We start from the raw sequence: 25,845 nt of genomic DNA, 5'->3' as shown, positions 1-25,845 counted from the left end.
AGTTCGAGACCAGCCTGGTCTACAGAGCTAGTTCCAGGACAGGCTCCAAAGCCACAGAGAAACCCTGTCTCGAAAAAAACAAACAAACAAACAAAAAAAAAAAACAAGCAGTTTGAGAGTTCCCAGATAATTGTTTTAGAAGGCCCTTAGCAACACTAATTGTACCCACAGGTTTATTTATATACATATACCTACATAGATACACATACACACACGAGATCAAGAGTATACACGTTTACATGTGAGAGACACAGAGAGATCATGAAGTTGGGAAGGGAATGGAGGGCAGAAGAGGAGTTGAGAGTGGTGAGCTTGGGGGTGGATTTGATCCAAACAAAGTGCACTCGTGAATGAAGGAAAACATTAAAGCAGAGTGGGTCACTGAGAATCTATGGCTGGCCTGCTCTAGATAGTTTGTTCTGGAATGACCTGGGCTACATGAGATTCTAGCTAAAAAATAAACCAAGAACAAAAAATCTTTTATTTATGTTCTGGTTATTTCAATGCTGAAGACTAAACCAGGCAAGCACTGTGCCAGTCTTGTATACACTCCAACTCTTAAATATACCTGTTTTCTCTTGTTGTTGTTGAGATACTGTTCCACTGTGGTACTAGAGTAGCTTCACACTCATGAGCCTGCATTTGTACCTTTCCACGTCACTGAGATCACAGATGGAAGCTGCCACATTCACTTTTGTTGCCCAGTGCCTACATTTCATCTCACTACTTCTAGGGTATATCCAACTCATCAGGTTTGTTTGAAATTCCATTACTTGGCCCTTCATTAAGCTAATACCTCCAGAAAGTGGGATTTGGTAGGTAGAGATCTTTGTCGTCCCCCCCCCCCCCCTTGGAAAGGGTAATTGGTGTTAAACTAAGACTTTAAATTCTTTTCCTGCATATTTCTGATGTAAGAAGTTTTCCTGCTGTGGCTCCTACTTGTATTTTACAGTGGTATCAGGAAAGACTGTGAGTTTAGTCAGCCAGTATAGATGGGCATAAAGGAGCTAAACCTTCAGGCCGTTTCACTGATGGTGCTGAACCTCATCTACTGCTCCAGCTTCTCTGTGGATGGACACTCTGTTCAGTATAATTTGAAACGTAGGGTGTTTGTTCCCACCGTCCTAGCCTGTATTCTTCCTTCCCTCTTGGCATTTCTGGTTTGTAAATCTGGCTGAGCCTGTCTGTGCTGTTGCGGCTGCCTGAGGGCACAGTGAGTCACTCCCGTGACCAGTCCTGCAGGAGATCAGGAGGCACAGGCTCATCTCACCTTCTCTCAAGATGTGACGTGAAGCAAGTAATTGAAAATATAATAGATCTTGGTGGAAGAAAGTATTGGTGCTAAAGCATTAGAAAAACCCAAGCTGGAGAGATGGCTCAGCAGTTAAGAGTGCTGACTGCTCTTCCAGAGGACCAGGGTTCAAGTCCCAGCACCCACACGGCCGCTCACAACTCTCTATAATTCAAGATTGAAGGGATCCAGCACCTTCACACAGACACACATGTAAGCAAAACACCAGTGCACAACATAAAAAATAAAAAAGAAATCATCAAAAAATAAAAAGAATCCCCAAACTCACCTAGAGTCAGGTATGTAACTCAGCAGACGTGTATTTCCTAGTGTGTACAGAAGATAAGAAGGGAAGCCCTCCCTTTGTTGTTTGTGTTTGGATTTTGGTAAGGAAATGGAGCGAGCAGATTGAAGAGGTGTGTATGGGATAGACCCGTGTAAAGAGGTGATCTGGGCATGGAGCAGATCCAGTGGCTTGTAAAAGTTGTTATAGCTTCCAGCCGCCAGTCTCTGTGGTGGCACAAAGGGAAATATGTTGGGATGTATTATATAGAGCCATATTAGCCAAAGGCCAGTGACGTATTCTTAATGAAAATGAGAATTTAGTAAAATGATTCTTCAGCTGCCAATCGATTTCAACAGGGAAAGAGACTCTTTGTTTTTGATCTCCCTCTCCTTGACTTATAAATTTAATTTTTTTTCTCAAAAGTATTGCTCAAGGTAAAACAAAGTCAATGAAGCTTTTTAGTCTGGAGCAGGTATGTGTGTACAGCAAAGTGTGGCTGGATTAGGATCCAGTCCATTCCATACAAAGTGTGGCTGGATTAGGATCCAGTCCCATTACATACAAAGTGTGGCTGGATTAGGATCCAGTCCCATTACATACCGTAGAGGAACAGTTGGATAACATCTCCAAATGCTAGATCTTTCTTTTGTGGGTGTTGCTCTCCTACCTGATGGAATGTTGTGAAGAGAAAAGGAGGCGGATGATGGCACGGTGTGTTTTAATTGCCTTTGCTTCTGCCTCTGTAAACAGATGCATACGTATGTGTATTATTTGGTTATGCCTGTTTGGGTGGGGATCCTTTAAATAGTTTGGTTATGATTTGTTATGTCGTGTATCTAGGTTTTTTTTTAATTGATATTTATTGAGCTCTACATTTTTCTCTGTTCCCCCCTTCAGCCCTTTTTTTTTTTTTTTTTTTTTTTATTAATGACAGGGTCTCTTTGTAGTCCTAGCTGTTCTGAAACTTGCTGTCTAGACCAGGCTGGTCTCAAACTCACACATGGCTTCTAGAGAATTATTTATTGGTGTATATTTGATTTGTTTATGAAAAGGAAGACTAAAATCACTATAAGTAGGATTAGAAAATCTCAAACCTGGTTGGACGTGGTGGCTCATGTCTTTTTAGTCTCAGCCCTCAGGAAGCAGAGTCATCGCGAGTTCAAGGCTAGCATGGTCTACAAGAAGTTCCATCCCAGCTGGACTGAACAGTGAGGTTTGTCTCAAATAAACAGAACAAAAAAGAACTCTCAAGCCTGTATGTGAAACAAAAAACTGAGGCTCCATCTCTTGTCGGGGACCTTCTTTGTATGTGATGAAAGTGGCCATGTAGTTACTTGATGGGCCTACCAGAGAGAGACACGCTGCAGCTCTGTGCAGAAGCAGCTGGGGTGTTAGCATCTGTAGTTCCCAGAAGGCTTGGGGAGGAGTTTAACACCCAGGACTCTCTAGCCTACAGTGTTGCTCAGGTGTTTTCCCTGCTCCCAGGACCCGCTGTAGTGTAGACAGAGGGCAACATGCTGTTATTAAATGTCTACTTTGTGTCTTTTTATCTTTGTCTTCACACAGACCCCAGAAGGTGAGGTTGTCACAGCGTTGGCTTTACAGATGAGCTGGAGTTTAGCGGGTTAAGTCGTTTCTTGGGAACTGTCTCTGCTGAGAGAAAGGGGAGGCTGAGGGGTGGGGAAAGACTTGGAACAGATGGGAAAGAAGTACTGTGGTCTCGACTGATTGACTTTTGGATTCTACTTTCCCCTAAGTAGTCCGTGAGGGATCTCATCTTTAGTTCTTCTTTTTTACAAATACTTTTTAAGCTTTGAACACTATCAGCTAGGGGACAGGATGGTGTAGGCAAACATTCCGCTAGGTGTCAACAGGTGCAGTTCCCACAGTATCATCTTTGATTCCTGCTAAAACGGTAGTCTGGGCTGCAGAGATGACCTGGTGGTTAAGAGCACTGGCTGCTCTTCCAGAGGCCCTGGGTTCAGTTCCCAGTGCCCACGTGGCAGCTCACAGCTGTCTAACTCCAGCTCTAGGGGAATGGACTCCCTCACACAGGGTATATATAGGCAAAACACCAGAGCACATTAAACAAGTCTTTAAGAATGTATTCTGGACCCGTGCGATGGCTTAGCAGCTAGGACTGCTGCCGTGTCGGGACCCGAGTTCAATTGCCACACGTGGGTTGTGGCATAAGCACTCCCACACATCGAATGCCAGTTTTTAGAGGCAAAGACCACACACAAAAATAATTAAAATACAATATAAATTTTAAAAATACTTAAATTATTTTTTTAAAAAAAAAAATAGTTGTGATTTACACATAGTACAAAATGTGGGAGACAAAGCCCTGGTTAACCCAGAAAATATCCTGGTGTGATCAAGGCGCGTTAGGGTTGGTTGTGGTGTGTACCTTCATTCTCGACACGCTGAGGCTGAAGTAGAAGGATTGCTTGAGCCCTGGAGTCCTGACCAGCGCGGGCAGCATTGAGGTCACCGTGTCAAAACACACATGACGTTGCTGGTTCTGAGTGCTTGGATTATTTCTAAAATCTGCTGTGAAAGCACTTGGGTTTCATGGAGTGCGGCTGAAGATAGGCTATCCCATAGGGCTCCGTGAGTATTCTGGAAGGGACGTTCTAGATAAAAGCATGGGAATTGTGCCACTGGTATTGTCAAGTGTAGACTGCAAAGTTTAGACCTGGTCTTGACTGACAGCCTTATCTTCAGGTTACCTGGTCATTGCCTTGTATGGGTAATGATAAGGAATTCACATTAACTTGGTTGCTTTATGATTTGACCCAGAGCGCACACAGTTCTCGTGCATTTGTTGGATGGGGTGATTTGGATTTTTTTCCGCAAGACTGCAGAGAGGGAGATATGAGGACTTCGGGTGAGTCCTGGCTGCTCAGAATCAGTCATGCTAAGTGTCCTGAGGAACTTCCCTGGCTTTCAGGTTAACCTCTGCCTAGTAGTACTCTGCTTTTACTTCTCCAGATGTTTCCTTAATAGCCCCCCAGGTCTAAACTTTGAGAAGAACGACTCTGTCTCCCGATACGGAGCCTCTCAAGTTGAAGATATGGGGAACATAATTTTAGCCATGATCTCAGAGCCTTACAGTGAGTATCACCATAGTGATTGATCTTGCAGCGCCAGGCTCTGATCGCTTTGTCCAGCTTTGCCGTCCATAGCCAGGATGACGACTGTGTTTTCTCATTTTCAGATCACAGGTTTTCAGATCCAGAAAGAGTAAACTACAAATTTGAAAGTGGTACATGGTGAGTGGTTGTCTACTATTCCCTTGAACCTTAGACTTGTTCTTACTCATGGGTTTTGAAGTCCCTCTAGATTTTCCTAATTTTATTAAACCTTCCAGTCATTTACCGTTCTTATTGTCAAGTAATCTATTACTTAAAGCAAGCTTGTAGGTTGAGGTTAAAATTTGATGCCGAGTGCTGGTGGCACACACCTTATCCCAGCACTCGAGAGGCAGAGGCAGGAGGATCTCTGTGAGTTTGAGGCCAGAATGAGTTCCAGAACAGCCAAGGCTGTTACACAGAGATACTCTGTCACAAAAAAGAGAGAGAGAGAGAGAGAGAGAGAGAGAGAGAGAGAGAGAGAGAGAGAAGAAAGAAAAGAAGATTAAAAAAAATTAGAAGTGTTGGTATATTTAATTACTTTTGGCTTAGGCATATACTGTTTAATATATGATTCTTCACGTTAGTCTTCATGTCTGTCTAACCTTTCCAAAGAAAAATGGTAGGATTTGGAAGTTGTGGAGCAATTGGAAAGATGATGGTCATCACTTAAGGGTTCTTACTGCTCTTGTTGAGGACCTGAGGTTTGGTTCCCAGAGTCCACACCAGGCAGTTCACAGTAACTCCATTTCCAAGGGATTAAATGCTGTCTGGCCTCTGCACATAGTGCACATAAATTCATGTAGGCACACATACATACACATAAATGACAGTGGATCTTTGAAGGGTTTTAATGTTCCTGGGCTAAGTTACCTATGTACTATAGTAGCTACTGTATCGCAGCAGACATCTAGGGAGGAGTCTGGAATGGTATCTCAGTGATCATAGGTAGATGTGGCTATATAGTCAGTCACTGTCGTGAGACTGTCTGGCACCTGGTGATAACCAGAAACTGCCGGTTTTACTGTCAGAGAGACCTTAGCGCTGAAGTTTGTTGTAGAGAAAGAGACTCAGTAGGAAAATGTCCTAGGATTAGTGAAAATATGGATGGGAGACAGACCTTCAAAAGGTCAAAATATATAGTGGACGCTTTTCATGTGACTCACCAAGGTGTGGAGACTCCCAAGTGTTTCCATAAACACCGTGTTGCCTGGCACTCCCCTTCGCCGACGGAGACACTTACACAGTCCTCTGCCCTCACACTCCCGCGTGGGTTAATTGTAGCTCTGTTCCCATCCTTGCTGCCAGGCTAGATTTAACTCCCACCCGTGTGCTTGATACCTGTGAAAAAAAAAATTGAAGCCCCAGCCCTGCTTGACCTCATCAGTCTGGTGTCTCAGGCTAGGAATCTTAGACTGAGGTAGGAAGTTCTCAAGTTCAAGGTCAGTCAGCAAGATTTATTGAAGGGCTGTCTCCAAAGAAAGAAACCTTCTTCCTTCTAGGTCAGGCCGTAAGGGTTTGGAAAGAAGTTGCTTCCTGTAAACTGATCTGAGATGCTTTTGAGTGCAGGGCGGACCAGGAGCTACGCAGCTGATAGACGTTTTCCTAGATGAGCTAGCTATCCTGGACCTACAGAAAGCCATCTTTCTGTAGTGACACGGCAGATTTTTGTGCCATTTCCAGACAGGTTGTGAGGGTCCGGAGAAGTTGGACCTGCAAGTCAGTCTGGTCTCAAAGGGAAGCAGGTCTCCTCTGTCACCACGCAGCCTGTTTTGCATCAGCTACGCTACATGACGTTGTGTTTGGTTCGCAGCAGCAAGATGGAGCTCATTGACGACAACACAGTCGTGAGGGCTCGAGGCTTGCCCTGGCAGTCTTCAGATCAAGACATCGCCAGGTTCTTCAAAGGACTCAATATCGCCAAGTTGGTTTTTCTTTGTTTCACCCCACCCCAGAGGAGTAGCGGGTTTTCTCTCGTGTGTCCTCACCCCCTTCCTGCTCTGTTCTGTTTCCTTCAAAGGGGAGGTGCGGCCCTCTGTCTGAATGCTCAGGGAAGGAGGAACGGAGAAGCACTGGTTAGATTTGTAAGTGAGGAGCACAGAGATCTAGCCCTGCAGAGGCACAAACATCACATGGGGAACCGGTACATCGAGGTACGCGTCACGGCCCAACACCCTGACCGCTGCACTTGACTGCTAACGTGTGATGGGTGGTTTAGAAATGGTTTCATGACGTCTCTTTATTTTCTTAGGTTTACAAAGCAACGGGTGAAGATTTTCTCAAGATTGCTGGAGGTGGGTTGCTCTTACGTAGTACATACTTGATTGATAACCTGAGGTTTTGCACACACACACTGCAAGTGGATTCCTGTGACCGTAAATGGTTCTTTCCTAGTAAAACCTGGAGGTTGGTTTATAAATAGGGAGAAGAATTTTCCCATACTGCTGGTGAATTTAATGGACCGTAACGTTTGCCCTAAGGCCTGAGCAAATCTACTATGTCTAAATAGCCATTGAGAATGAGACCATATACAGGTGAAAGGGGCACTCACGTACAGTTACAACAGAGAGAAAGGTAGTTCTTGACAGAAATGTTTCTGAACTGTTGGAAGCAGCTGCCTGCAGTGCCTGAGGCTATTACAAGTCTATTTCTAGATTTTTCTCTCAGTTATTGAACTCATCGGTGCTCAAGACCATGGTAGTTTCTTGAATTTGGGGGGATAATTGTCTGGATTTGGTTCTTTCTCTCCTTCTACCTTTATGTGGGCTCTGAGGATTGAACTTAGGTCATGAGGTCCGGTTTAATATTTTTAGATATGTGATATTCACAGAAATAAGAATAGAGGAATAAAAAAAAATCACTTTTGGGTTTTTTTGTTGTTGTTGTTTGTTTTTTGAGACGGGATTTTTCTGTGGCCTTGGAGCCTATCCTGGAACTAGCTCTTGTAGAGTTCCAGGGAGTCCTGGAGTTCATTTTGTAGACCAGGCTGGCCTCAAACTCAGAGATCTGCCTGCCTCTGCCTCCTGGGTGCTGGAATTAAAGGCACGTACCCCTGTGCCACTACCACCCGGCTCATATACCATGTCTTTGTACATCCCTGCGGAACTCCTGGAGATTATTTTTAAGTATGCTGTAAAGTTTTATGTTTGTACTATTCTTTAGGGTGGGTCTCTGAACTGAAGCCATCAATAGATTATGACAAGGTGCCAGTTTATGCTAGGGTGACTTCCCTTTAAATGTAAAGCCCTGTGTTATGCAGCAGTAGTAAATCTTTTCAGTTGTCAGACTTTCTACAAAAGGATTCTCTTCCTCCGATTTTCTAGTATGTTTCTTTTCTGCTACTTTCTTTGGCTAAATCCTAAGGCTTCCGAGTTTAAGGCTTGACTTTTCTTCAAGTGTCTGAAGTTCACAGCATTGTTTGACATGGACAGGGCATAGATAGTGTATTTGGAGTTGCTGTGTTCGTCTGTGCCCTGGACTTGGATGGTAAACACAGCAGACTGGGACAGATGAACTGGGTTTCACTGTCTGCCTAGTGTGACCAGCCGTGGTGTTAGCGGGAGCTGCAGATGTGCATTTCCGTGCATGCTTCCACATGCACTGCTGTCCCGTGCTGTACTTGGAGCAGAGTTTGGTGAATGTGGGAACTGGACATTTGCATTTTCATTACTCTCTATGAAAGTTTCTTAATTAGAGGTAATGAAGCAGTTATAAACACAATGCACTTTATTATCCTAATTCATCTTCCTAGTTTGCGGAGTTAATTTAGCAGATGTGGACACTAAGGCATAGTAAACTTGAGTAAAGTCATGCCCTGGTAGACAGGATAGCTAAGATGCCACATCGGTGTTCTGGATCGAGGGCTTGTGCCTTTGTTGTTGTATAGCTGGGCATGGAACTCAAAGATGTATTTGCACTAGGCACAGAGTCTAGTACTGAGCTCGATCCCCTCCCAGGACCTGTGTGTCTGTCAGTGCCATGGCACTCTCTCTGAGAGGAACAAACGGGCGGACACTGGTTTGTGTGGCCAGCTTCCGAAGATAAGAGGGGTGCTTTAGAAAAGTGCTGTGGGAAGATTCAAATCTGCAGGGACTCCTGAGTCCTCGGATATTATCATTATGAATCTAGTGGTGGTGCGAATCTTAACTGTAAATTCAGAACATTGCCAGAGGCCTCGGAGGAGGCTCGGTGGTAGAGCGCCTCCTGATGGTAAGGTACCGGCTCTGCTTCCTAGCATCTCACACACGGTGTTGAGAATTTTGCCATTCTAAATTTGGTCGTATTGCTATCTTAACTCTTTCTCCCTGTGTGTTCTAATACCCATTTTCTCTAGGGACGTCCAATGAGGTAGCCCAGTTCCTCTCCAAGGAAAATCAGGTCATCGTGCGCATGCGGGGGCTCCCTTTCACCGCCACCGCTGAGGAGGTGGTTGCCTTCTTCGGACAGCATTGCCCCATCACCGGGGGAAAGGAAGGCATCCTCTTCGTCACCTATCCGGATGGTAGGCCGACGGGAGATGCCTTTGTGCTCTTTGCCTGTGAGGAATACGCTCAGAACGCCCTGCGGAAGCACAAGGACTTATTGGGTAAAAGATACATCGAGCTCTTCCGGAGCACGGCAGCGGAAGTGCAGCAGGTGCGCGTGCAGTCTGTCCCGGGAGGGTGGATTCCTAAATAGAAATCACAAAGATGTGAGAAAGAAGTTAACAAAAAACATTTCCAAACTGACAAGGTGGTTCCTGAGGCCATTCTCTTTACTTGATTAGTAGAGTTCAGAGTTGGGCTGTAAAGATAATATTAAGGGATGACTGTATGTTAAATGTATTTAGTGAAATGAAGTTGAATAAATTACCGCAAAAGTCCACATCTTGCCATATGTCTAGCTTTTTAAATATGTTTACCCAGATAGACACTGCCTAATGAGTACATATTATTATATGGAGTGTGTGCCTTAATTTATTTTACTGTATTTATTTTTTTAAAGCCAGTATCTCACTATGTAGTGCTGGCTGGCTTAAAAATCGCTATATACAGCCGGGCGATGGTGGCGCACGCCTTTAATCCCAGCACTCGGGAGGCAGAGGCAGGCGGATCTCTGTGAGTTCGAGACCAGCCTGGTCTACAGAGTGAGTTCCAGGACAGGCTCCAAAGCCACAGAGAAACCCTGTCTCGAAAAACCAAAAAAAAAAAAAAAAATCGCTATATACAGCAGACCAGCCTTAAATTAATGGGCAGTTCTTCTGCATCTGCTTCCTGAGGGCTGGGATCGTGTAGTTCAGCGCATCAATTTACTTCATGTATTTGGCAGAAGTGAGTGTCGCGCTGTCCAGGAGGAGATGCATGAGCCCCTCATCAGGGCTTCTCAAACTTCCTTGCCCCTATCAATCACCCAAAGGATCCTGAGAAACAGTCATATTTTATAATAGTTGTGTTGTGGATCCATGTGCATACCCCCACTGCATCCTTGCCCCTTTGAAGATCTGACTGAGGACCTCCTGTATTCTACAGTGTGCCATACAGCTGATAACACACTCACTAGGGCCTGCAGGTCTAAAAGGATTCTTAGTGAGGTTAGTGGTGCTATGGAGGATGGGTTAGGAGCAGCAAGACTCTTAAGTCCCTTGTGTTTTGCCTTTTTTATAGGTGCTGAATCGATTCTCTTCAGCCCCTCTGATTCCACTTCCAAACCCTCCCATGATCCCGGTACTACCTCAGCAGTTTGTGCCCCCCACAAATGTCAGAGACTGTATTCGTCTGCGAGGTCTTCCCTATGCTGCCACCGTCGAGGACATTCTGGACTTCCTGGGGGAGTTTTCCACAGATATTCGGACGCATGGGGTTCACATGGTGTTGAACCACCAGGTAAAGAAGTTAACTGTTAGAAAATGGGTTTGCTGTTCTGGGGGTCAAGCGCGCCCCTCTACTAAGATATAAGTACAATAGTCCAAAATTGTACATTGTGTTTAAGAGAAGATATATCTGTACGTATAAGACATCTTTAAGATATACTCTAAAAATTTGCCTGCTATTAGTGCAATTGTTGGAGTTCAGCTGTCCCATTATCAGCATTTATTATCAGTATACGACGAGTGTGTCCAGCGTTTCCTGTTGTAGCTGCTCAACTCTGCAATTCTGGTGTGAGAGTTGCCACAGACCAAATGTAAGCAGAGAGCACACCAGTGTTCTGAAACACTTCACACCCATAGACTTGCACTCTGTAGAATGTGGACCTGGAGAGCTGCAGTCCTTAGCCATAGGTGTGGATCTTCGTCTCAGCAGCAGCAGGAATAATCGCAAAGCTTTTCTGTGAAAGACTGGATTCTTCCCTATGCTGGGAAGCACTTGCTTGGTGCTACTTGAGTTTTTGTTAAACAAAATTAATCCTGCTAGGTGCCGGACAGTCGACTGGTGTCTTGTGCCGTCTCAAGCAGGACAGAGTTCCAAATACTCACAGACTAAGTAGCACTAGATTAAAACTTAGCAAGTCTGTTAAAAGCAGAGAGTTTAATTTTGGACAAGAAGTAATTGCTCAGAGTGTTAATGGATGGAATGCAGACTTAAGAGTGGAAATACCCAATTTTTTTCTGACTACTAATTTCCCACGTCTTGGGTTTCCCACTTGAGGGTTTGCTCACTTTTGTGATTATCTTCCTACTTACTGGGCACAAGTAGCCACAAGCTCCAAGCCCTTGCACCGCCTTCCACACTAGCACACGTTCTTCTAACACTTTGTCTGTGTAAGCCCCACAAACTTTTTAATCTGACAAGTTATAGCCCACTTTGCCAGTGGACGGCTCCACTATTCAGCATCACTAGGGAATTATTTCTTTGAAGTTACTGTTTTCTAATAACCTTGGGGCCGTTACCCTTTGATTAACAACAGTAGACAGATTTGCCTCTCATTTGACCTCCATGACCTGGGGGAAAATTGTCCTTTGATGATGGCTCTTATCTGTCTGGTAGATGTTGGGTTTTCACCGTGGACTGGGTTTGTTGCTAATTTCCCTGGTATGGTGACTATTAATGGTAACTTGCATGGTAATCATTTGTAAAACAGTATAATATTATAAATGTTCCCTAGGAGACTTGGAGAACTAACTTTAAAAAGAGCCCTATAAACTGCTCGTCTTTTCCCCCTCCAGTGTGGTTCAGATGATAAAATATTGACAAGGTGTTCGACTTGTATATGTAGCACAAACAGAGGCTTGATCCCCCCCCCCCCCCAGAGGGGAAATTTTGCTAACAAAAACTACCTCAGAGTACTTCTTTGAGTGATTGAGAGAGAGAGGTTGCATTTTGGAAGGAATGGCTTCCCAGCATTGCAGATGGCCTCTAGCCACTTAGTGTCATACCTTGCAAATCCCTGACTTACCCTCAAGATACCCTAGTCTCCAGCAGTGAGGGACAAGCTAAAAGGATGTGGCAGGTCAAAGAGGAAGCAGGACAGAGCCAAAGGACACCACAGGCTTATTTAGTTTCCTGTTGGAGGATATGTTACTAGCTTTTCTCATCAAATGATATTTAATCGGATTTTTCAGAAGGGAGAAAAATCCACGATATAATCCTCCATTCTGAAGCTGCAGTCACAGCGAGCGAGACCTCTGGAGGCCCTGTAAATTTGACACTAACTTAGCAGAAACCCAAGGGATCGCTTTCAACCATGTCTCTCAGAACTGTTTTCTTCAAGATTTTGTAGGTCATTATGGTGATTAGGGAACGAAGCTCAAATCAGATTTCAGCAGATCATACTGTCACCCAGATTTTGTGGCTACACACGTCGTATACTTGGGTGCTGGTCCCTTGGCATGCTTTGTGAGGGACGTTTACTTCCTTGTTGAAGGAGACAGCCTCCTTTGTTTCTGCTCTTCCCGCACACTAGGGCCGCCCATCAGGAGATGCCTTTATCCAGATGAAGTCTGCAGACAGAGCATTCATGGCTGCGCAGAAGTATCATAAAAAAGTCATGAAGGACAGATATGTGGAAGTCTTTCAGTGTTCAGCTGAGGAGATGAACTTTGTGTTAATGGGGGGCACTTTAAATCGAAATGGCTTATCCCCACCGCCATGTAAGTTACCATGTAAGTTTTTCTTGGGTCTCTGCGCTCTTCTACGCTGTGTGCTGGTAGGTGCTTCAGCTGCTCTCTGCGTCACTTCCTGTGCCCCTGGTTCTTCCTGAGGCAGGCGAGGGGGTTACACAAGGCTTTGCCATCTGAAATCACTAGTATCTGGTAATCAGTTAAGACCTTGGTTGTGGACACCCATAATTAGAGATGCTACACTCCTCCTTTCAAATTATATTCTTGCTTTTCCAGTGATAAGCATTTGGTTTCTGAGGCTTAGTGTGCTCCAGATAAGCACTGACTCTGGGAAGCAACCTGGCTATGTAGATAATTTAATACGCATTTAAAGGTAACATATATGTTTGGCTGGATCCCTTCCTTTCTGTCTTTATTTTTTATTTATTCACCGTTCTCTTACACGTTGAACTTTAAGAAGGATGATTTGATGCCCATTTTGGATTCTTAACTGTTTTGAGCATCAACTAAGTCTTCAAAATGATACCCTGGAGAGCATGCCTTTCGCTGTCTAGGATATCCGGAATGAGCAAGTTAGCAAACCACGTTTATATATAATAATGCGTAATTGATTTGGCCAACGTTTGATTGGGTCACAGGATCAGTGCTTAATTCCAAGCTGTGCTCTTGCTCGTTGGCAACTGGGTGCAAGCCGTCTGGAATCCTGTTGGAGAGGAATAAGCCCCGTAGTCTAGAAGCAAGGTTTAGTCAGTGGCTAAGGAAACCTGATGTTTCCAAACATGAGTCTCTTTTCAAAAAAAATGCAGTTTTTAACCTGCGTTTGTTGGATATGTTTAAATACCTTGGGATAATAGTTCAAAGATAACTGGAAAGGGCCACCGGGTTAATTAGCTGGGTTCTATTAGAGTGGGCAGTTCATAGGCATAGAGTTTTATTTTCAGCAGAGAGATCTGTGGCAGTTACCTTGTTCAATTGTTTGTAGAATGTCTGGTGGGGCTTAATCCTTTTTTTCCCGTTGGAATTCCTGAACTCTAATAATTCCATTTACCTGCTGCTTGCTGTTGGTGAATATCTAATAGTTTATTGTTAATGAGATGCAAGGTTTTAAAAATTATGATTGAGTATAAAAAATACTTTATGGTGATACTTGAATGTCTTCTGTCCATAAATCACTGTAAATGTAACATTAATGTAATATCCCTTAGTGATTGTCCATCAAATATCATGAAACAAATTCCCCATTGTTTCTTGTCCAGTTTATTGTAGATTCAAATTTTGAGACAAGGTTTCACTATCTACCAGGCTGGCCTGGAGCTCAGTATATAGGCCATGTTATCTTGGAGCTCACGGATGCTCCTGCCTCGTCCTCCTGAATACTACTAGGACGATAGGTTTGAGCCCTAATTCTCACCTAGCAAAGGAGGAATTTTAAATCCTATTTTGTGTAAAATTGTATTTCTGAAGACCTAGTCTTTATTAACAATTTTTGAAGAATATATTTCTGCAGCTGGGCAAATGGTGGTGCATGCCTTTAATCCCAGTACTCAGGAGGCAGAGGTAGGTGGATCTTGGTGAGTTTGAGGCCAGCCTGGTCTATAAATTGAGTCCAGGACAGCCAGGGCTCCTTTAACACAGAGAAACCCTGTCTTGAAAAACAACAACCAAAAAAGAATATGTTTCTGCATCTTTGGTTACTTTCAATGCTTTTCGAAAATGAAGACAAGATTTTTTTCCTAAAATTTGGTAGTATTTTTTTGTAGCAGAAGAGTTGATTTCTTTAAAGGTCAGAAGTTTGGTGAACGTGTGGTTGTATTCTGCCCCTCTGGGCTGCCGCCTTTAGGTGACTGCCTAACTATACCACAACCACAAGACTTATAGAAATTGCCTGTTTTTTAATTCTAATCTCAAAGACTTAAAGCAATTTAAATATTGATGGGGTTGATATTTCCCACTGAAGATTTTCTTGATGAATTTGGCAAAAGAAAATGCTGGTAGAGTCTTCATACCGTCCTGCAGCACCTTGATTCACTAGAAGTCAGCTGGACCTGATGGTGCACACCTTTGATGCCAGCAGGGAGGCAAGCACTCAAGACCAGCCTGGTCTGCATATCTAGTTCCAGAGCAGCCAAGCTCAGAATTACCCCCCCCCCAAAAAAAAATAATCAATGTAATTTCACAGTCAACTTTATTTTATATCCTGTGCATAGATGCAGCTGATTTTTCTCTTAGGAAAGTAAGAACTAGCCTTTCTGCCACTTGAGGAATGCCCAGGTCTTCTCATCACTTGTCAATTTTTATTTTACTTTTGTTTTGAAACAGAATATATGTTTTTTTCTTTTGTGTTGCTGGAGATGAGATTGAGGGTCTGCTTGTGCTGGACAAGGACACTCCCGCCAAGCTGCAGGCTCACCCTCTGCTTGTGTCTTCATAGCACGTAGCATTTACATCATGAGTTTCTTGATGATTTTGCAAACCACTTAGGAGCACAGGCTACACAGTGTTCTGTGGTGCTTCAGATCTTGGGGTTTGTGTGTGTGGTGCTGGGGACTGAACCCAGACCCTTCACATACTCCGTCACTGAGTATGCCACAGGCCTGACGTGTCTCACATGACCGGAGTTTCTGCTTACTGCCAGGTGTGATTGTACACACGTGGGTCCCACCACTGGGGAGGCTGAGGCAAAAGGGTTATGAGTTTGAGGGCAGCCTGGGCCATATAATGAGACTATCTCAAAAGTTCAAGGGCTGCCGATACCTAACGTGCTCAGAGCTGGGCTGGGCCCCTGGTACTGTAATAGATAAGTATATAGATACATAATTACTTAGATGTTGAACCAGAAGTCCATGGTCATAACTGCTCACCATAGTCTTCATAATGAAAGAGAAACTCTTAAGAACGAGGAAAGCCAAAATTCGTCTTGGAGATTTTCCTGTGAAGTTACCCCTTGGGGCTATGCCAGTCACAGAATCTAATGGATCTCAGTCTGCTGACCCCAGATTCTGTCAGCTTAGCTATCCATCTTCCATCCAGGGCATACGGTCTAGCTAGTGTATTCATGCTACTTGGGAAAGCTCGTGACTACCAGAAGCTCCAATGTAAGGGAGTCTGAGATCACGGAAAGTCGGGGTAACTAGAAGATAGAGGAATTCCCTCTCCCTCCTCCCATTCTGCTGGGGATTGGACTCAGGGCCTAACCCAGGCTGAGCCCCTACCCCACCACTTAACTACACTCTCAGCCCTAGATTGAATTTGTTAAAAACTTGACCCCCTTTTGTATATGTGGGGTATGGTTTGGTTTAGTTTTTGGACACAGGGTCTCATGCTGTAGCCTGGTGGCTGTCTTGGAACTTGATACATAGACTGGCCTTGATGTCATGATGATAACCCTAGCCTCTGCTTCCTGAGTACACCACTGTGCCCACCTCTTTCCTCTGGACTGTTTCCTAGTTGGACTTTTTTTTATAGGTCTGAAGGTGTAGATTAACTTCAAAACCTAATTTTTGGATTGCCTTTAGGTGAAGATAATATACAGTTTATCTTATCCCCTGTGGAACAGCTTTAGTGTAATATATGGTACATCCTTTTATCCTAATCTCTTTGGTTCATGTCTTACTAAAGGGCAAGAACATCCACAAAATTAAATGGAAGTTGCTTGGGATATAAAGAACTGTGGTGGTTTTTCTTTTAAAATCATGTAGCTGAGGCCAGGGTGATGGGTCAGCGTTATGAGCATCACTGTTCTCGCAGAGGACCTGGTTTTCAGTTCCCAGTACCCACATGGCAGCTCACAGCTGCCTCTAACTCCAGTGCTAGGGGATCTAACACCCTCTTCCGGCTTCCAAAGGTTCCTGCATGCATGTATTGTACACTGACTCACACAGGTACACACACACACACACACACACAAGTGATCTTCACAGATAGGGAGGTGGAAGAGTGACCACAGCCCGAATGCTGACACCGGTGGCAGCTGTTACCAGTGTGACTCAGAGCGTGTCTCTCCTCTCTGTTTAGGCCTGTCTCCTCCTTCCTACACGTTCCCTGCTCCTGCAGCCGTGATCCCTACCGAAGCTGCTATTTACCAGCCTTCTCTGCTCTTCAGTCCTCGGGCCCTGCAGCCCTCCACCGCATACTACCCGGCAGGTACTCAGCTCTTCATGAACTACACAGCCTACTACCCCAGGTAAGGCTCCACAGGAAGTGACAGCAGGGGCAGAGACAAAGACTCCTTTGACAACCAGTGTGTGAGCTCACAAAAGAATATTGTCTCCCTTACTGAAGGTTAGCGTGGCCGGCCACAGCTTCCGGTCACATCTCTGACCAATGGGTGTTTTAAGACCGACTGAAGTTTATTTATTTGCAGTATGTGACTAGCACGGTCTTTGGGTTGCCCGTAGTTCAGCTCTCCCCGCTCTGTCTCCTGTTGTTTGAGCTGCGCGTGGATAGTAGCTCTTTGTCCTTATGATCAGGTGCTAACAACATGGAAATGAATCACGAAACAGAATAACTCAACAGGAGCGATTGTATTTTTTTTAGGTTTGAATGTTAGTCCATAATTATAAATATAGTTGCTCTAAATATCCCAATGCTTGTATTTGTTGCTCCTTTAAGTGCATACTGTAAACAAACCCAGAATGAAATTGATCAGTGTCTTCCTAGGGTTTGCATGTTTTGTATCTCTGCTGCTTTTCAGTTGGAGGCAGTTCCTGGAAGGTGGAACTGTGTAATGGAAAGTGTAATCTTGGAGAGTCGGGAGCTCTGTCTTAATGTCAGTACTTTTTATTCATTAGCTTGTTTCCTTCCTTCTATTTCTCCCTTTGTTTTTAAGGGCAGGGTCTTACTTCTTACTCCGTGCTATCTATACTGGCCTCAAATTGGCAGTAATTCTCCTGCTTCTGCCTCCCAAACTGCTGGGTGTACAGGTGTGTGCTACCATACCAAATCTATATCTCTTTAAAATTATGCTCGCATACACACATGCCAGGGTGCACATGAGAAAGTTAGAACATCTTGGAGACTGTGTGGTCCCAGGGATGGGACAAAAGTTGGCTGTCTTGCATCTTATCAATTGATGTAATTGGTGAAGATTTTTGGAATCCGTTTTATATCTGTGCCTGTGATTCTAATTTGCATATATAAGGAACAATTCTATTCATCAAGAGTTTTTTTGTTTTGTTTTGTTTTTTGGTGTTTGGTTCTTGGTGTTTCAAGACAGGGTAGTGTCGCTGTGTGGTTCTGGCTGTCCTGGAACTTGCTCTGTAGTCCAGGCTGGTCTTGAACTCTCAGAGATCCACCTGCTTCTGCCTCCTAATACTGGGAATAAAGAAAGGCCTGTGCCACCACTGCCCAGCCTAATCCTCAGTTTTAAAAAATTTTCAGTACCTTTGTTAATCCAATAGTAAGCTTTCTTTATTTGTATCAAACTTCAGTTTTGTTAAGCAGTAGGTGTTTGACAAGAACAAAATGTTGATAGCAGGGTTTATTTTTAGCCGAAGATCTTCAGACTGGTACTTTGAGGGTATTTACCAATCTGTACTCGGTGCTTTTGATAATGGCCTGAAGGTAGCTTGTGCTCTCCCTGCTGTCCTGTTGCTGTATCCCCTTCACGGTGGAGTCTCCAGCAGGGAACCAGAATGTCAGTTAAGGTCTCCCAGCAGCACCAGTTAGTCACACTTGCTGAACGTGAGTCTTGGGCGCATCTCCTACTGAAAATCTGCTGGGAGGAAGAACAGGAATAAAGCCGTGAGGGTTCCTTGGAAGCTGTCCTTTAAAGGGCTGAGAATGGCTCAGAAAGGGTTAGGCTGGGATGTTTGTGGAAGTGCTCACCTAGTGTGCAAAGGGCAGTACCACTGTCTCCTTGTACATGAGTGCTCAGATCTGCTGGCCTGTAGACCCTGTATAAATGCTTATCTCCATGTACAGGGGTGCTGAGGTGGCTGGCCTGTAGACCCTGTGTAAATGCTTGTCGTCTTTGGGGTCTGGTGTCAAGACACTCTTTTTCTGCCTCTTTATGTCTTCAAAGTTTCGGAACTGAAAGATAACGAGCACAGATGTGGTTCTGTGTGCAGTATGTGTCCAAAGTCACCTCTATTTAGGGACTCACTGCCTGGGCCTTGTAAGAAGGAATCTCTTAGAAATGAGTCTGTGAGTGTTGAATGAAATGCCAAAGGTAGAAAAACTAACATTCATGACTTAATCAGTTCTGTAAGTTTGGGACCCTGCTTTTGAATGAATACTTTTTTAGCTAGTAGTTTTAAAAGGTTTGGTTATGCTAATTAGTAACTCGGAAAGTATAAATGTATGAGTAAAAGACTTTCTTCATGAATGCTGCCTAGCCCAGAAGTGTCATTATTAGTTTAAAAACATACACGTGTATATTTCTTTTTTTTTTAGGTTTATTTGTTTATTTATTATATATACAGTGTTCTGCCTGCATTGCCTATGCACTAGAAAAGGGCATCAAATCTCATTATCAGATGGTTGTGAGCCACCATGTGGTTGCTAGGAACTGAACTCTGGCAGAACAGCCAGTGCTCTTCATTTCTGAGCCATCTCTCCAGTCTCCACACGTCTGTATTTCTAAATATGTACCTGCTTCTTTTGTAAAAACTATTCAGATAACAGGCGTGGTGGTGCACTTTGGAGGTTGAGGTAGGCAGATCTTTAATTTCAATGCCAATCTGGTCTACTTAGTGAATTCCAGGACTACACAGAGAAACTCTGTCTTGTGGAGATAACTCCATACCCTCACGCACGCACATAGCATAATATAACAATTTAATTTTAAACATTTGAGCTTTTAATTTTCTCTGTGTTCCAAAGTTCATCTTTAATATTTAACTTCTGTAGGAGAATTCAGGCATGGAATTTCTGAATTGAAGTTGTGTGCTTTAGATTTTTCTATCCTGTGGGTGTTGATTTCCTTTTTTTTTTCGAGACAGGGTTTCTCTGTGGTTTTGGAGCCTGTCCTGGAACTAGCTCTTGTAGACCAGGCTGGTCTCGAACTCACAGAGATCCGCTTGCCTCTGCCTCCCAAGTGCTGGGATTAAAGGCGTGCGCCACCACCGCCCGGCGGGTGTTGGTGATTGAACTCCATCCTCTTGGTGATGGCAAGCATCTTGATAGTGGTACCTCCTCAGCCCAAAGGGTGTGACTTGTTTTGAGATACATACAGGGGTGGATGGGTGTGTGTGTGTGTTCATCTATTTCTACCTTTCTGACTCCGCTTTTGACATCAAATCTAAACATAAGGTTCAGAAGCTTGCTACAATTTCCTTGCGTTTTTATATTTTTAGCTTTCCTATTTAGATATGACTCAATTTGAGTTTGCTCTTTTTATTTTTTTGACCCTTACTTGTGGGTCTATGTGTGGTGTGGGAGTATAGGCTTGTGTGTATGTTGGCCAGAAATGAGCTTGTACTCATTTACTTGGATTCTTGGGATTGAGCATTTACCAGGTACATCAATTAGAGTTCATTTTTTGTAGGATTTTGGGTGGGGATCTAAGTTGTGTTGTTTCATATCCGCTTAACAAACTGAATTTTGTTTATTAGTTTTTATTTCTTTGTTTTACTGTATGATAAATTTGTATGTGGCTGGACATGGTGGCATGTGCTCTTAATCCCAGCATTCGGGAGGCAGAGGCAGGTGGATCTCTACGAGTTTGAGGTCAGCCAGGGCTACACAGAGAAACCCTATTTCAAAAACCCAAAAAGAAAAAAATAAATTTGTATGTGTGTACAGAACACATGTTGAGGTTAAAGACAATCTAAGTTAAACTTCCTCTCTGCCACTGAGCAACATTGAAACTTATAATGTCTATGATCCTAACACTCGAAGGTTGAGGCAGGAGGATTACAAATTTGGAGTGAGCCTCAGCTATTTACTTGATCTTAACTAAAAAGATATGGGCTATACTGGGCAAGCTTTTTAGCCATTTTTAATTTTCCTGATGCTTTCAAAGTTGGTGATGGAGCCTTCTTTTCTTTAAAAAGATTCCATGTGGGTGTACCCATGCTACTGTCATATTAAGGTTGGGAGGTTAAAGCCTTTGGGAGTTAGCTCACCTTCCACTTGTTGAAGCAGGGTCTCCTTGTCCCTGCCTCTGGACAGTGAACCTCAGGCTAACTAGCACAGTGCTTTGAGCCAATTTTTCTATCTCTACTTCTCATCTCACCTGTGAGTGCTGGGGTCACAGGTCTGCATCACCGCATCCAGGTTTTTATGTGTGTTCCAGGAACTGCACAGGTACAGCGGATGCTTTTACCATCTGAAACATCTCCCTGACTCAGGGAGTGGAGAGCCTTAGCAACGTTCAAGTTTCTGTGTATCAAACTGCTTGTAGGTCTTTGAAGTAACATCTCCCCTAGCCCAGGCTGGCCTGCAGCTTGTTGTGCAGCTAAGGGTGATTTTGTGTTCCTGCCTGCAGCTCCCAAGTGCTAGGATTACAGGCCCCGAGCATAAGCTTTATATATATATCATGGTGTCCAACTCCTGTGCTTTTGTGAGCTCTGTCTGAGAATGTTCCTTTTGATGTTCCTGTAAATAGAATTGTTTTTTATTGTGGTGGTGTTCTTTTTTATATGTAGAAAAGCAATTGAAGTTTGTGTTCTTTTTAATGACCCGACTTATTAGTCTATTAGGTTTTTTTTTATTTTTTACTAACTCTTTTAGTTTTCTATATGATAAGTACATGTTTTACTGTCAATTTTATTGAAAAGGTTTTTTGTTTTTTTTTTTTGTTTTGTTTTGTTTTTTTTCGAGACAGGGTTTCTCTGTGGTTTTGGAGCCTGTCCTGGAACTAGCTCTGTAGACCAGGCTGGTCTCGAACTCACAGAGATCCGCCTGCCTCTGCCTCCCAAGTGCTGGGATTAAAGGCATGCGCCACCACCGCCCGTCTTTGCTGATTATTTGAATAATCCTTTTAAAATTTTGGAATTTAGATTTTAGGTTGATAGAAAATTCTTCCCTCTCAAGGAGATAGACAGGTTCCTTGAGTTTTCTTATGGCTTCTAGAATATAATCGGTAATTACAGTTATGAAAATTGAAACTAGATGCCGACTGGTGTGCACACCTTTAATCGAGCACTCAGGAGGCAGAAGTAGGAGGATCTCTATGAGTTCAAGGCCAGCCTTGTCTTGTTTGTGAGTTCCAAATTTATAGAAGCTATTTGGGCAGAAGCAATAAACTATAATAGCGCCGGGTATGTACAATGGTACATGCACGGGTGTGTGTGTGTGTGTGCAGGCAAGGGTTGCACATGCCATAGCGCAGGTGTGGAAATCAGGATAGCTTTGTGCAGTCAGTTGTCACCTTTGCACTTCGGTGTGGGTTTCAGGGGCCGAACTCAAGTCATTTATCCAGTGAGCCATTAGCCCTTACGGTGACTACTTGGTTGTTTAAGAAGCCCTGCTGTATTTAATTCCTACCTATATTCATTTTGTGTTTGAATGTGTGTACGTGTGCCCTGTCTCTCTCCGTCACGTGAGTCCCAGGGATCAGACTCGACAGCAAGTCCTTTACCCACTAAGCTGTCTCCCTGGCCCATTATCTGGCTTCTATCTTGAATAGATTTTGAAGATAACAGAGACCCCGTCTGGATTTTTAGAAGATCCTTTAGCAAAAGCAATAAGATGTGATAGGACAGTGTATGAAAATAAGTGTGCTGGGGACATGACAAGACTTTCATATCCTTTATACAGGAGTCCAGGCTGTATTGACGAATATGAAGAGGTCTTTGTATATTACACTCAGCATAGCAGATATTTGATTTAAACAAATACACTCACTGAATACTGGTTAAATATGTAGAAAATATTGAACTTGAGAGATCAGTGTGGTTTTCTAGTTTGACACGGTGCTGATGTTTTCAGTAAGAAATTATTTTTTTTATAAATATTTATTTATTTATTATCTATACAATATTCTGTCTGCATGTATGCCTGCAGGCCAGAAGAGGGCACCAGATCTCATTATAGATGGTTGTGAGCCACCATGTAGTTGCTGGGAATTGAACTCAGGATCTTTGGAAGAGCAGGCAATGCTCTTAACCTCTGAGCCATCTCTCCAGCCCTAGTAAGAAATTATTTGACTTTAAGGTCTCTGTCACCTCTGTAAAAACACAGGGGTGTTGGCTTGAAGGGTGGTCAGAGCTTTAGATTCAGTTAGGCATATGCCGTATTTGTAGTGTTTACAGAGATTTCAGTCTTGTTTTTTATTAAAGTCTCGGGTTGTTTTAAAATATTGGTACAGTCATGGAACATTTGACTTTTCTCGAGTCTTTGATTTGTAATTTGGAGGGGTGGGTAGGCAGGGTTCTTATCAGAAGTGTGAAGATTTCCCAGGGCTATTCAAATTTGTCACATAGTTGACATCTACTGATTTACAGATGTAAAGGTTTGGGGATGGATGCCCAGTGCTGTTTCCAGGCTTGTAATATTTAATAAGTGATAAGATAACAAGAGTAAGAGAATGTCACGGAATCTTGGGAGTGATTGAATGTTAAATCACGGTCTGGGAACTGAAGGTGTTGATCGTCCCCGTGTAACAGCAGAGGAAAGGTTTCTGGGCTAATTCCTGTCATCTACGGCTGGAGGCTCATCTGGTAACTTGTTTGTTACTATCATGTAAGGTGGCGTCTCTGAAATGTACAATTAATTACCTCTACAGGAAGTGGCTGGAAGTTCATAATCTGAAGTTGGAATCAGCATTGCTTCTTAAGTTTATGACTGGGTTAAAAAACGTTCCTGTTCATATTTCAAACTGTAATTATCTGACCTCCAATTGTAGAGAACTGATTGGGGGGGAATCTCATAAAGCTGATTGATAAGATTAATACAATGGTCGCTAGAGGTACCACGTAAGGTAGGCACTGACTGGCCCTGTACTTCATGGAGGAGATTGCTACAGAAGATGCCTGGGGGCCTCATTTGTTTCAATGGTGATCAGTTCAGCTTCTTCTGTGTCCTTCTCATCCTCTCCCTTTTCTGTTTTTAAAGAGTCGTGTTGGCAGAAATTGCCCGGGTGTGATCCGCTCTGCTTTCCTTGTGCACGTGGGTGGAGCTGTTGGCTCTTGGGAGCGTTCACTGTGGACTGTCGGTCTCTGGCTGTGCTTCCCCTTAGTCCCTCATAGCCATGCCTCTTCTTCATGCCTAAAACCGGCTCATTAACCATCGGGGACCTGGGCTTTGGGGGTGGTTGAGTGACTGAGATGGCTTAGTTCTTCTTCCTCTCCCTGAGAACCTGAGAAATGGGGGAAAGTTCTGCATCTAATCCTGCATTAACCCCACTTCCTCTCCACTGGCTGCTGTCGCAACGTGAGGCAGAACCTCTGGCATTCTTAGCTCTCTCATCGAAGGTACCTCATCGAAGGATAAGAACATCACCTTCAAAACGTCAGCTTCTTAAGTAATATGTTTTAGAGTAAATACGCAGCGTTGTGTGTTCCTGTCGGTTCACTGTGCTTTCTCTCCCTTTAGCCCCCCAGGTTCGCCTAATAGTCTTGGCTACTTCCCTACAGCTGCCAATCTTAGCAGTGTCCCGCCCCAGCCCGGCACGGTGGTCAGAGTGCAGGGCCTGGCCTACAATACTGGAGTTAAGGAAATTCTTAACTTCTTCCAAGGTTACCAGGTCAGTAGCTTGAGGAAGAACAATCCTCAGTGCCCTTATATTAAAATTGGTTTGCTGAGAAAACGCAGCTAGGAACGGAACTGGTTCTCTGCAACATGTGTGCCTGTGCTTGTGGGTTTTCTTGTCGAGGCATGAGATCGGGTCTCTGTTGAGGGCCTAGCTCTAGGCTCATCCTCTTGACAAAATTAGGACTTTCCTCTGCTGTCATAATTCTTGCCCCATAATCCTCTTTCCCTGTAATCCTGTGTGCCATGGGGAAGTTCGTGAGGGCACAGTGATTGCAGGTGTGTGCATAAGCAGCAGGCTTGCTAAGGGGGCGGTTTCCTTGGAATTGTCTTTTAATTCCTTGACTTAAAAAAAGTTGTGCGTGCCTTTAATCATACAAAAAGGCAGGCAGATCTGAGTTCCATTCCAGCCAGCACCACAAAGTGGGACACTGTCTCATAAAGTAAGTAAGTAGATAAATAAAACAGTGGGGCTTGAGAGGTGGCTTGCCGGCCGCTGGGGCTTCCTGCTCTTGTGGAGGGCACCGGCAGTTCTCAGAACCCACGTGGCTGGCTCATCAGTCCCTCCAGCTCCGGAGATGCAGTGCCTTCTTTTGGCCTCAGGAGGGCATCAGGGGTGCACAGGCAAATGACTCATATACATAAAATAAAATTTTGTTTTGTTTTGAGATAGAGTCTCACTATGCAGCCCTGGCTATCTTGGAACTCACTCTGTAGAGCAGGTTTGAACTAAAAAAGACTCACCTGCCTCTGCCTTCCAAGTGCTGGGATTAAAGACATACACCACAACACCACCTTAATTTTAATGTATTTTATTTTTTTAAGAAGGTGCTTACCAGTCAAACCTTGTGACCTGACTCGTGGAAGTTGTTTTCTGACTTTACAGCGTGTGCACCTTCCCAGACACACAGAGAATAAGTAAATGTCATCTGAAAACGTTTAGATAAATAAAAGGGGTTGTAGGAATATGCAGCTTAGTGGTGGACCGCTTGTCCAGTCTCTAGTACTGCAAACAATAAATGGACATTTAAACGTGGAGTTTCAAGTTGAGTATTTCAAGACCAGGAAGCCTCTTCTAACGGCTCTGGGGAAAATCTCTGTATAACGTTGGAAAAAGAAAACAGATACTCCCAACTAACAGACTTGTTCAGGCCTTGACCTGGAGGGGGCGCATGGCCGCCACGAAGTGACCCGGTTCTGCTGCTCCTGGCTTTGCTCTCCATCCTGCCTGTGCCTGCACCCATCACTGTCTCTGACTTTAAGAACAAGCTTTCTTGGCAACAGGTTTGTAACAGCTGATAAAAATCTGTTCTTCCCAGTTCATCTCAGCAAACCCCGGTCCTTCTTGAAGTCACTTGATTAAAGTCAAAGAGACTTCTGCAAAGTGTACAAACCAGAAGCCTTCCTGGTCTGAGCAGATACTGTCTTCTTTCCTTCACTGTCCTAAGGACAGCTTTTTTTTTTT

At 43.8% G+C, this 25,845-nt stretch overlaps 1 protein-coding gene across 3 annotated transcripts in view; it reads left to right on the top strand.

The window, feature by feature from the left end:
- Esrp1 (epithelial splicing regulatory protein 1) overlaps positions 1-25,845 on the top strand; it is a 45,966-nt gene that overhangs the window by 16,585 nt on the left and 3,536 nt on the right. The window contains exons 5-14 of one of the 3 annotated variants that reach the window (XM_013351827.2): positions 4,595-4,693; positions 4,798-4,852; positions 6,528-6,635; positions 6,732-6,864; positions 6,963-7,005; positions 9,045-9,346; positions 10,354-10,572; positions 12,590-12,788; positions 16,761-16,929; positions 24,225-24,375. In XM_013351827.2, the coding sequence (XP_013207281.1) occupies positions 4,595-4,693; positions 4,798-4,852; positions 6,528-6,635; positions 6,732-6,864; positions 6,963-7,005; positions 9,045-9,346; positions 10,354-10,572; positions 12,590-12,788; positions 16,761-16,929; positions 24,225-24,375 (1,478 nt within the window). Of the gene's footprint in view, positions 1-4,594; positions 4,694-4,797; positions 4,853-6,524; positions 6,636-6,731; positions 6,865-6,962; positions 7,006-9,044; positions 9,347-10,353; positions 10,573-12,589; positions 12,789-16,760; positions 16,930-24,224; positions 24,376-25,845 lie in introns of all 3 variants that reach the window. The other 2 variants (XM_005362310.2, XM_005362309.2) reach the window with 2 other exon arrangements.

Source organism: Microtus ochrogaster, linkage group LG5 (assembly GCF_000317375.1).
Source record: "Microtus ochrogaster isolate Prairie Vole_2 linkage group LG5, MicOch1.0, whole genome shotgun sequence".
Taxonomy (NCBI): Eukaryota; Metazoa; Chordata; class Mammalia; order Rodentia; family Cricetidae; genus Microtus; species Microtus ochrogaster.
Note: the sequence above shows the minus strand (reverse complement) of the source record. Positions and strands in the feature narration are given on the sequence as shown.